The 11,524-nt window shown below is 34.8% G+C and overlaps 1 protein-coding gene and 1 non-coding gene across 2 annotated transcripts; one reads left to right on the plus strand and one right to left on the minus strand.

Annotated features, from left to right (window-relative positions):
* Positions 1-541: 541 nt before the first annotated feature.
* TRNAL-AAG lies at positions 542-622 on the plus strand. The gene has a single exon. It is a non-coding gene; the product is annotated as a tRNA-Leu (tRNA).
* A 373-nt stretch (positions 623-995) lies between these two features.
* On the minus strand, positions 996-5,247 carry LOC113318296 (boron transporter 1-like). Its single transcript, XM_026566442.1, has 12 exons — positions 4,427-5,247; positions 4,256-4,338; positions 3,905-4,097; positions 3,661-3,799; positions 3,411-3,576; positions 3,116-3,282; positions 2,853-3,026; positions 2,669-2,764; positions 2,451-2,588; positions 1,981-2,306; positions 1,612-1,879; positions 996-1,517 (listed from the first exon to the last, which is right to left on the minus strand). Exons 1-12 carry the CDS (start codon positions 4,528-4,530, stop codon positions 1,236-1,238), a joined length of 2,136 nt encoding a protein of 711 aa, XP_026422227.1. The 5' UTR covers positions 4,531-5,247; the 3' UTR covers positions 996-1,235.
* Positions 5,248-11,524: the final 6,277 nt, after the last annotated feature.

Raw genomic sequence — 11,524 nt, forward strand, 5'->3', positions numbered from 1 at the left:
GGTTATAGTTATGGAGGAGAAACAGTCTATCTTTTCTTACACCAAACATGGATTGAAGTCGGATGGCATATATAATTAGAGGCCCGGTATAAATTGGGAGTAACCAAGGATATTCACACTTTCCCACGATGAAATACAAATAAAATTGACAACGATAAAATTTGCCATTCTAACTACACATATATCTGTGGTACCTATTATTAACATTGATGTATCTTGAACTAATACATGGAATTAAGTATCTTGAACATATATAACCAAAAAACGTACCATACAAAAAATAACATTACATGAGAAAGCTCAGCAGAAACATAAGTTATATAATCTAAGATCACATACCTTCTCTGATTGCTTCAAAAAAAAAAAAATCTCTGGTAACAACAACCCAAAGCCCGGGTCGTCATACACGGGTCATATACTAGTATAATAATATATATAAATCCCAACCTAAACCAAACTAGTCCGTTTTTTTATCATCAATCCAACCTCACCTCCCATGGACTAGGATTTCAGAAGGTGAAATGGACGAATTGGCAACAAGGTTGATATGGCCGAGTTGGTCTAAGGCGCCAGCTTAAGGCGCTGGTCCGAAAGGGCGTGGGTTCAAATCCCACTGTCAACAGTAATTTTTTTTCTTGTCGCACTCGAACAAACAAAAAACTTCAGGTCAATGGGTTTGAAAGCAACTCTGTGATTGAGGGTTTAAGAACTGGGCGGTGGAGGATTAGTTTGAGTTTGAATTACATCATCATTACTTTCTTCATAAACATCATCATTTCTCTCTTCTTTTCAGCTTTATCTTTTTGTTCTATTGCAGATTTTCACTTCAAACGTCTCTCACATTATCGATCATGAATCGAAGAATGGCTATAACTAGCTAGCTATGATTGTCTAGCTAGAAAGATAACATAGAGTCTTATAGGTTCTCATTCTTCACTTGTACATTCTTGCAAATCATTACCAGGTAAAATATACTACCTCCGTTTTAGGAAAAATGGTACTTTCATTCTTCGTTTTTGCCTTAAAAAGGTCAAGTTGAGAAGGTAAAAGTATCACTTTTCCTGGAACGGAGTAAGTATGTTACAACACGTACATAAGAATATTCTACAACAAACGTTTAGCCAAACCACAACATAATTAACCAAGCCACACAAAGAAGAAGAAAAAGCTAAAACAGCCAACAGAAGAAACCACACATACATAAAGCTAGTACAAGTATTAAAGTTTTTTCGGCCTTATGGAGTTGGGTCTCGTCCCAATTTAGATGGTGGTTTCACTTCTCCGTCGACTCTCGGACTAACTGACATTATTCCACCGAAACTAGAGCTTCCTCCTAGTTCATACACGCGAGGACTAGTGTGTGATTTGTCCGTAAAGCTTTTCCGGTTTCTTGGGGTTGTGCTGGAGCTTGTTATCTTAGGACTGTACATGTGACGAACTTCACCACGGCTTCGCGTAAGCATCTCATCCAGAATCTCTGGATCGTCTGCACAAGGAGCTTTAGAAAGCTTCCCTTCCTGATATCAAGTACATTTAAAACTTTCAGTAAAACTTCATTTTTCACTTATAAATAGGCGAAAAGGAATAAGTTTACAGGGACAATAATCTTACGCATAAGAGGTTAAACGGTATAGCGGGTGCTTCTTCGTATTCGGCTGCATCTAAATCTTGAAGGTGTGCCCCTTTAAAAAATTTGGGGAGTATGTATTGTCTTACAGGAACTAATAGCATGATCATTAAAGGGAATAACACCCCGGCTATTGGAATCCATGTAATCCCGAAACAAATTAGTAAGTAAGTTGTCTGAAATAATGTGAAAGTCAAAATTGTTTTGAAAGGTACAGTTTCTACAAAAGTGGCATGGTACTCCTCAAGAACCCTGAAATAAGAAACAAAAAGAAAAGGGTTATATGAAAATGAAGGTGGAAATGAAACGCAACGAACCACAAAAGATAAAAGAGTGATGGCAAGAATTTTTACATGAATCTTCTACTTGGAGCAGTGAAGGTTAATAAGAATCTTTCCCAGAACTGATTTCCTGGTAAGCTCTCAATGGCCATAAAGGCGAAATAACCCGAAAGTACAGAGGTTGGAATCATTTTAAGTATAGGCATAGCTGCAACACAGCCTCCCACCATTGTTGATTGAAGCAAGTTACTAACCCGTTGTTCTTTGACCTCAATGGGTAACAAATCATCAATCTCTTTTTCGATATCAAATACCGTCTCATCAACCGGGGTGTCAATATTTCCCATTGTTGATGTAGCTAACTGAATAGTTGTCTCTTTTAATTCCTTTAATCCTTGCTGAAAATAACAATATTCGAAAAATAGCATTACTATGAATGACTTGAGCAATATATAGCGTGTGTGGTAATTATGAATTTTACTCCACAGTAATATCATAAAATTGAAGCGAAATCAAAACAAAGAAATGCGTAGTTCTCTTACTCGAGCTGATGGTTCTTGGTAGATTAATGGAGTCTGCATCTGTTTATAAGCTTCTTGCATATTGCCGTAGACTTCTCCCAAACTTGCATTATCCTCAATACTTTTCTTTGCCGTGTCCACTAGTTTATCGCGAAGCAACTGCAAATCGAGTATAAGTTCACATAAGGTAAAAGTTTTAAGTAGTTGCTTAGACAGATGTTTGGATAGTGCAAGCTTACCTGGTGTTTGAGAGTGGCAAGACTCTTTGTATGCATTGGAGATTGTGGGATGACACCATTTGATGGTGGGATACCAAGAAGACCACATAATAAAGTCTGCAAATGGGAACCATCAATTTTGCGTGTGATACCAAATGGAGAATGAAAAAAAAAATGCAAGAAAAAGAAGAGATTAAATGTTTACCAGAAATCCTAAAAGAAGTAAATCATAATGGAAGGAAGATGGTTTTCTCAAATTGAACTCGCTTTGCTGTGCAAGTTGAGATGCTACACTATGGTCAAAATAATAAAGCACTGCGATCATCGTTGCTGGGACAAAAGCTCCGAATATATAAAAGATTGGCACATTTAGCATGTCCTGCGAAGCCAAGGCAAAATACTTTAGCAATTCTTTATCCTCAGACTAAAGAAAGTACATAACTCTCTAGTGATCAGGCGACCACATACCTTGACGACTGTCCAGTTAGCATAGGCACCAGGAGACCAAGGATTTGGGCTGTAGAGCCGTCTAGGGATACCATGTGGAACATGATTGGCTGGGATATATGAAATAGCTGTCCAAACAAGAACCATCAAAGGCACACCATAGTCTGCAATGATACCGCGAATCCACCCTGTGAAAAGAAACTAATGTCAGGCTTTCCATATAAAAGATGAATGTTTTTTTGTGAACAAAATTTAAGGAGCGGGGACTAAGAAACCAAAGACAAATAAATTCTTATACATAGGTATATACACTTACCAGAGCCATATCTCCATGATCGGGCTTTTCGACTTTTCAATCCAGTGAGCAACAAACCAAATGACATAAGTAACGCAAACATCCCATTTGAAAATCTCCATGACGGACTAAACTCTGGTAGGTTTGGATTTTCTCTTTTTGGTACGCGAAATTCATCAATAATACCCTACACAACAGAAAATACACATCACAAGTAAAAATCAAGTGATGTGAAGTATCCATAAAAAACATTGTGATTCATTTTTCTTACTCTAATTGCTTCTTGCATAAAGAGCATAGCAATAAGCAGACCGAAAAGTTCTCCAGCGACACGAGTAAACCTATTGATGATGGAGCAAGCCCCCAAGACAGCCAGTATAAATAGCAAGGCTGCAGTCCATACACATACCCTGGCCATTTGAAGAATCATATAAGTTCTACGCCACAGATCATTCAAATTATAATAGGCAAACCCAGCATTTACCATTAAAAAACAAGAGAAAGAGGCAGCTTACCACGCAGACCACGCAAGGAAGAGCTTTGGTCCCAATTCAGGTCTATCTTTGACAAAATTGAACATGAAAGTGTACATAAGCACGGTAGGCTCAGCAACTCCAAGAATCAGCAAAGGCTGACCTCCAATAAGTGAATGTATGATTCCACAAAGTGCAGTCGATGCTAACGTTTGAACTGCAGTCAGAACTCCATCTGCCAGTACAGATCCAACTCACATATATAAGCTAGCCATTCTATACTTTCTCATAAGCTTAGTCTATGATTACTAATTTTTCCATCCAAAGAATTCATAGCATGCTCCAAAAGAAAAGTTGTCAAAAGCAATTAAAACATAGTTTGATTGGATTTACCAGTGCTCCTGTCCAATTGTTCGCCGAACGAAATAACTGGTATTGCTGAAGCGAAAAATATGAATGTTGTAGGAGCCAAAATTCTGCAAACACACAAAGCATATGGCTAAATTATCATAAAATCTCTCTACCAAATTTCTCCATATAAATAAGTGAAATCAGTACACACACCTTACACCAGCACTTAAGCCACTAGTCCAATCTTGTTTGTAGCATTTCAGCCTTCCTCTAATGTCATTCTTGATTCCTTGAAAAGGAACAAAAGTCTCCTCCATGGATTTGTTTGTACAATGATGGGTTTGGATTAAAACTAAGAAAATTAGTATACTCCCTAGCTAAAAGGGATATACAGAGAACAAATTGAATATCTAGATAAATTACATGATATATCAGATTATACTTGACAGAAGTTGTAATGAGACAGCAAAATCAAAGAACAAAACTCGCTCACTAGCTAAGGCTAATTTACATGATTTGATCAGATCTTTATAATCACAAAATCAAGAAAATTGAATCAAAGAATCGAAAATTCTTTGGTTACATCAAAGACACAAGTAAACAATAAAAATGACGGCAAAATGAAAGAACAAAACTCACTCTCAAATAAGGCTAATTTACATGATTTGAGATCTTATCACAAAATCAAGAAGATTTCAATCAAAGAATTGCCAAATTCTCACAGATTGCGAAAACTAGTCTTTACATCAAAAAAACAAGCAAACGTTCAAAACCCAGAGTGTAAAACAACAAGAAGAAAATCAAAAGTGGGTGGGATATTTCAGTGAACACCTAATAAGCAGCAGCCAATAGTTGTATTTTGCAAATTAAAATGCGAGTGAATGAGGAGAGTCAGACAGAGAGAGAGAAGGAAATGAAACCACAGCACAAAAGAAAATTTCTGGGATGGCGAAAATATATATAGGCCTTTGATCAAAAGGGTGATTCATATGTAAAGAAGAACTGTAGCTACTACCTTTGATTCACATACATAGAATGTGGTGGAGAGTCAACTCTTTTTCACTGTCATCTCAGCGATAAAAAAAATATATTTTTCACCGTCAGTTTAAGTAGAAGGGGAACTGAAACAAGTGGGATACGTGGAAGGTTATCAACTATATACAGATGATGGACATACCGAAGTAACTTTTGGGCTTCTAGAATAAAATATTTTTGTATTTGGCTTATGTTTTTGGTATTCATACGCGTATTCTTCATCCTACGTTTTAACCAATTTTTCATTTTGGAAGTATTTTTTTACTCTGAAAGTACGGGAAAAATGCTCAATATGGTGTGTAATGTTGGAAATCTGTCCTGACATTTAAAAATTTAGAAAAATGCCGCATTATAGTATAAAAAGACAAATATACCCTTCAAAATTTAGAATTCCGGACTTAGGATATTTAAGGTTCAAGTGGTGGCAGCGGCGGTTCTGGTGTGACGGTGACATTACACATGTGAGATAACTGAGTTGGATGGTAATGTAAATGGAAATGGACATTTTTCCATTTTTTTTTAACAAAGGGGCAGATTTTCAACATTGTACTCTGTATTGGGTATTTTTCCAGTTTTCCCTTTTAACTTATATTAGAAGGCTTAGGTAAATGGCGGCAGACAAAAATAAACCAATTTCTTATTTCAGTTTCCTTTGTCTAGTAGTAAAGCAAAAATGGTAGTATTATTGTGATTGAAGTCAACTAATACGTAAATTATTGGGGAATAATAATAAATTATTGAATTTTGCATCGTCACAGAAGAGGTGTAAGTATTAGACTTTATGTTTAGTTCACGGCGAAAATGCAGAGTTTGAAGATACAATTAAATATGTTATCTCTCGCAATTATTTGACAATTACAATCACGGGGTGGCAATAAAAAACATACTAATCACCCATTCGGCACATTCTCACGACTTCTTTCTCCAAAGTGCCCTTTGAAAGCCTAAGAGCCGTCATCTACTTCTTATTCAAGTTTGGTCCATTTAAGTTGAATTATTGCAATGAAATGAGAGTTATAGATAATACAATGGATGAGTTAATGATTTTTATTAATCTAAAGGATGATATCGAACTAATATAAAGGCTCATATTTCGGTTTAAACCAGCGGTTTTCGAATTGGACGAAACTAATATCCGACGGTTCACGAAAATTTTAAATCATTAAAAGACAACGGATTAATAGATATGTTCAATTTTAGTTCGGAACTAACGGTGTTGGTCATTGTTCGGCAATATAATTTGAATTTGAATTTGAATTTGAAAAGAATAACAAAAACATCAAAGTACTCTTGAGTTGAATTAATAGTATTTTTTTTTTGTCAATCAACAAATTTCAAGTTATTCAAATCAAAATCGTGATTACATGATCGGTTACAAGAATAACAAAAACATCAAAGTACAAGATAATCAAAATCCTAATACAAATGAAGATATCAATTACAAGTAAATCGCGAAGAGAAAGCGTCGTAAATTGCAAAGATATCCAATTTTTGTAAATGTAATAGGGAAGGATGATGGTATAACCCGGAATGGATTCCGACCATTTAATCTGATTTTCTTCTTCTTCAATAAGAGATGCTCATGTGAGAAAAGAGTAATTCGCCAAAAATCTTGTAAACCCAAATGAACTCGGATGTCCTAAATCTCTTGGATTGAATATGGATTCAAAGCAATATTGAGTTGAATAGTCGATGTTCTTGAAACGAGAATAGCAAGTTATGAACCAGCAATCAATATTTGAATAAATCATCCTCAAAGCGAAGAGAAACTCATTCAAAATGGCGAAGAAAAATCGCTCCATATAACGAAAAAATATATCAGCAAAAAAAAAAGACAAAAAAAAAAATCTTGCTCAGATGTGGTCTAAAAAGGACCAAATCTGAGTAAGAGACAAAGGAGGCTAGGTTTTTTTTTCCTAAGAGAGAAGATGAAAAGAAAACAGAGAGAAGATTAAAGACCCATTATAGCGTGTTAAAATAGAGAAGTTAAGTTGAATTAATAGTATTCGTTGGATTAAACTCATAGTAGTTGTTTGACTATAAACGTTAGCGGATATGCCACTTCCAAGCAACCAATTATTTGACCGCCAGCAACAAAGACTTCATCACTAGATAATAAATAATTGGGGGATCATTTATTCGTATCAATAATCAAATCCTCGATTTTTATTGTTTGATATTGAGTTTGATTTCTTTGTTATTCTAGAATGAGCAATCTTCTTCTGACTTTTGTTTTTCCAGAAGTCGAAGTCTTAAGCAAAGCTATTTTATTTCATAAAAAGTTAACTTTTCGACTTCTAGAAGTCGTTTTGAAATTTGACAGCCAAACTGATTTCTGACTTTTCGACTTCCAGAAGTCAAAAATATACTTCTGATGTACAATCCAAACGTGCAATAACAAGTAACAACAACATAATTTGGTTATTTTACACGGGAAACTATTTTATTTTACTTGGGAAATCAGTTAAAAGCATGATCCATTTTAGTCTAGCGCTCCATGATTAGTACGAAGATGTCTAAACATCATTTTTTTCTTCTTCATAAAACGATATAAAGAATAAAGAATTGAGGAGTTACAATGCCTTAAAAAGGTCAAATAAGAGGATAAAATCAAAGATTAAACAACAATACGATTATCTCCGGGCTAATTATCCCATTTGAAGACTAATATTTCAAATCTAGCTAGTATTGCTGAGAACCTTGAGGGAAGACACCAGTACAAAATATTTTCCTTAATATCTAAAATGATCTTTTGAGTGTCTTTTATATTTGTATCTGCTTCAAATATTCTTTGATTGCATTATTTCCAGACATTCCAACAAATTGCACAACGCATGATCGATATTCCAAATAAAATTTTCGTTCATTGAGAAGTTTGTCCAATCCCTTTCACTGAAAGCATCGATCCTTGGTTTCATCTCCTGGAGGTCTTCCTACTCTAAAACCATTTAATAATATATCACATTTAGCTTGAGCTACTAACAATGTAAGAATAATTGGTTTAGAGTCTTTGATTCTTGTTTGCACATACAACATTTTTTCACCAAGTAGACTCGCCCCTTTCTTTTCTTAATTATCTTGAGTTCGTAAAGAATTATGATGGACCAGCCAAGTAAAGAAACTAACTTTGATCGGAACATTATTACTCCAAACAATTTTGTAAAGGAAGCCCAAGAAAGAGGAGGAATGGATTAAAGAAGAGTGGCAGGACCATAGCATGAAGGTTTCGTCAGCTGTCCACTTTCATATTTGGTGTTTTTCGTCCTTATTTAATGTCACATGTTGAAGCTTATTCAACATCTTTCCTTCTTCTTCAATTTCAATTTCTGACATTTCTTATTGATATTTCCACAACTAAAAGTTGGGAAACAGTTTGACATGCTTGCTTCACTATTCATGACCGCTTTGCCGTGCATCTTGCATAATGCGTCATGATGGTGCATTATTCAGTTCTGGCTCGTTGGCCAACTTGAATACTGCGCCATGATGGTGCAACATCGCACTTGGCCATCCTTCAACTGGTTGATGTACCATGATGGTACAATATTGCACTTGGGAATCCTTCCACTGGCTGATGCACAATAATGGTGTAACATTGGATCTTGTACAATATAACCTACGTAACTCCCCATGATGGTGCAACATTGGTTCTTGGTCAATATTCATGTTTAATGCATCATGAAGGTGTGATATTGTCTTTAGACTTATACTCCTCTTAGCACGCAATATAAACTTAAGATACAGGTTCATCTCATGCCATAGCATACCTTTGACACATGCGTCATGCGAAAAGTATGAGTATTACATTGTATCTTACCAAAGTTCATAATTTAATCTTGTTCAATGCTTAAACGAGAATTTTTTTCTCACGACGATGTGTGACTTCTTCTGATTGGGTAACATTATTTTTGTCATAGATTCCTCATTCACACCGATCATGTTAACTATGCATCCAATGTTATGTATTCTTCGATGTGTGTTTTTATGTGGATGTTTTGGGAAGAATTTCTTTGCTGATATGAAATCAAAATTTCCTAAATTTAGGACGTTTAGAAGTCCCTTAATTCTTTAGCTATTTACATATGTTTTCAAAAGAATAATAGGCAAAAGTTAATACCTAATTAATAATCTAAAACAACCTCATGATCTATATTGTTATTTCTGTTTTCGATTTTTCATCAAGTAAAAAAGTGTAAAACAAAAATGAGAAAAAATAATTAATTATCTTTGGGATAAACATTAAATTTACTCCCAAGCATACATGTGTGAATGTATTATTAGTATAAAAAATTGAAAACTATAGTATAATGATAGTTAAGGGTAAAAACGTTAACGATTTGTGAAGCTTATCCAAGATATCTACTTTCCAATAAAAATTACCAAATTCTAAGAGAAAAAAAAGGTTATTAATGAGTTCTTAACTTCCACACGGGTATATATAACTCAAGAAGACCACTCAGCTCTCACCAAACCCGATTAGCATGTGCCTTTTTCAATATAAATTATTTTAAATTTTTAAGAACGTGTGTCTGGGTCATCGATGTCATCGGTGGAGAGAATTTTGGTCTTCTCTCTTCCACTTAAATCCAGATAATGTAAATCATATTTGTTTTTCTTTCCTTTCCTTTTAACAAACAAAAGTTCAAAACTTACTATGAACCGCTAAACTAGTATCTTATAAAGATGTCTAGTCCATTTTGATAGTTGTTGTCGAGCCTTGTGATCTCCTGTTAATACGTTGACCATATTTTGTCGATATGAGACTGATATGACTTTTTGAAACCCGAATTTTAATGCTAGATGCAACACTTTCTAGGTTTTCAATGTCTCCACGACCGCACTTCATTGTGAATGAAACACGATGATATGATTTTCAACCTCTGATTACCGTTATTAGAACTTTAATTTTCATAAATATATTTTCTTATCTTTATAAATTTTCCTAATATTTTTCCTTTTCCCCTTTTTGTCTTTTAAGTTTTAACCGTTCTTTTTATTTAATTATTTTCTTCCTCCAAATATGATACTATTATAGGTTAGAATATTACCATTAAGTAAGAAAAAATTTGGAAACTTCAAAATAAAGATTTCCAAAGCACATTGTAGGAGTTCGTTGTACGTGGATTGAATCAGTTACCTCAAGTTGATTCCATTTTCTGTGTCTCTTCTTACAGATTATAATACATGCATTGTTCCACTTGGAACCAAAAAACAAGATGATAATACATTACTTGTGTTAGAGCACTGCTCGGTCGAACACGCATGCGTTGCTATCTCAAGCATGTTTGTCAATGTTAGTGATCAACACTATAAGTCTTGATTTCTAGTATACTATTAGCTAAGTCTCGGACTAGGATAGAAAGTGTAGTTGTGCTCAAGACTCCATGGCGATCATCATACAAAGACGAAGAACTACTCAAGGAACTGGTGGAACTTCATCGACTAAAAGGTATGTGGAGACTTGAACTTATCTATCACTCGAAAGTTTATCTACTTTATCTCCTATCTTGAGACAAAAGTCGTTTTTCTATATAGACTTTGATTATACACATTTCCTATTTTGAACTGAGTTTATCTCGCTTATCTATTTCTCGAAATGTGTTGGTAAGCTTTCGCTTTGGCCAAGTTCATCTTTACTAGTGACGAAAGTCATGTTAAGTTTCAATCACTTGAAAATGGCTTTGACGAAAAATGGTTTGTGAACAACAACTATATAACGTCCTCTAAGAATGTTTCAATGATTGAAATGAGAGTTTAGATTATATAACGATGGTTAGATATAAGCATTGTGTGGTAACTCATACATGTATAAGTCCTTATTCCTTGAACCAAAGTATGCGTACTTTGCTGCTCAGGAAAACCGGAACTAGAGTCCGCGTACCCAGTCCACGTTCTGTCGGAGGTTCTCATCCCGAGAATTTTTGTTGGAGTTTGTGAATTGAAAACAACTTATTACGGGTACTTAAGTCTGCGTACCAGTCCGCGTACTTAAGTTGGTTATTTTCTAAAAACGATTATTCGTGAACTTAAACTTATATAAACTAAGGAATGCAAGTTTGCAAACCGTGGATATAAAGTTCAAGAATCGATTCGAGTGAATCAAATAGTTTTTGTTTCAATTGTGTCTATTATATATAAAGATCTAAGAAATTGTACAACTCTCTAACTAGTTCATTTGAGTCATTTAAACTAGTTGTGGTAAAGAAGAATATGGCTGATATGAAAGTGCTCATATGGGTAACCATTTGGTTAACTAATGTTGAACCAACTGAATGT

This window comes from Papaver somniferum, chromosome 10, assembly GCF_003573695.1.
Source record: "Papaver somniferum cultivar HN1 chromosome 10, ASM357369v1, whole genome shotgun sequence".
NCBI lineage: Eukaryota > Viridiplantae > Streptophyta > Magnoliopsida > Ranunculales > Papaveraceae > Papaver > Papaver somniferum.

Bases quoted from the DNA above. Each gene is read 5' to 3' on its own strand.
- LOC113318296 (XM_026566442.1), bottom strand. From the start codon at position 4,530: ATGGAGGAGACTTTTGTTCCTTTTCAAGGAATCAAGAATGACATTAGA. The intron at 3,800-3,904 runs GTAAGCTGCCTC...TCAAATGGCCAG, and splicing joins TTCCTTGCGTGGTCTGCGTG to GGTATGTGTATGGACTGCAG. The intron at 3,027-3,115 runs GTATGTGGTCGC...TTGGCTTCGCAG, and splicing joins CTAACTGGACAGTCGTCAAG to GACATGCTAAATGTGCCAAT.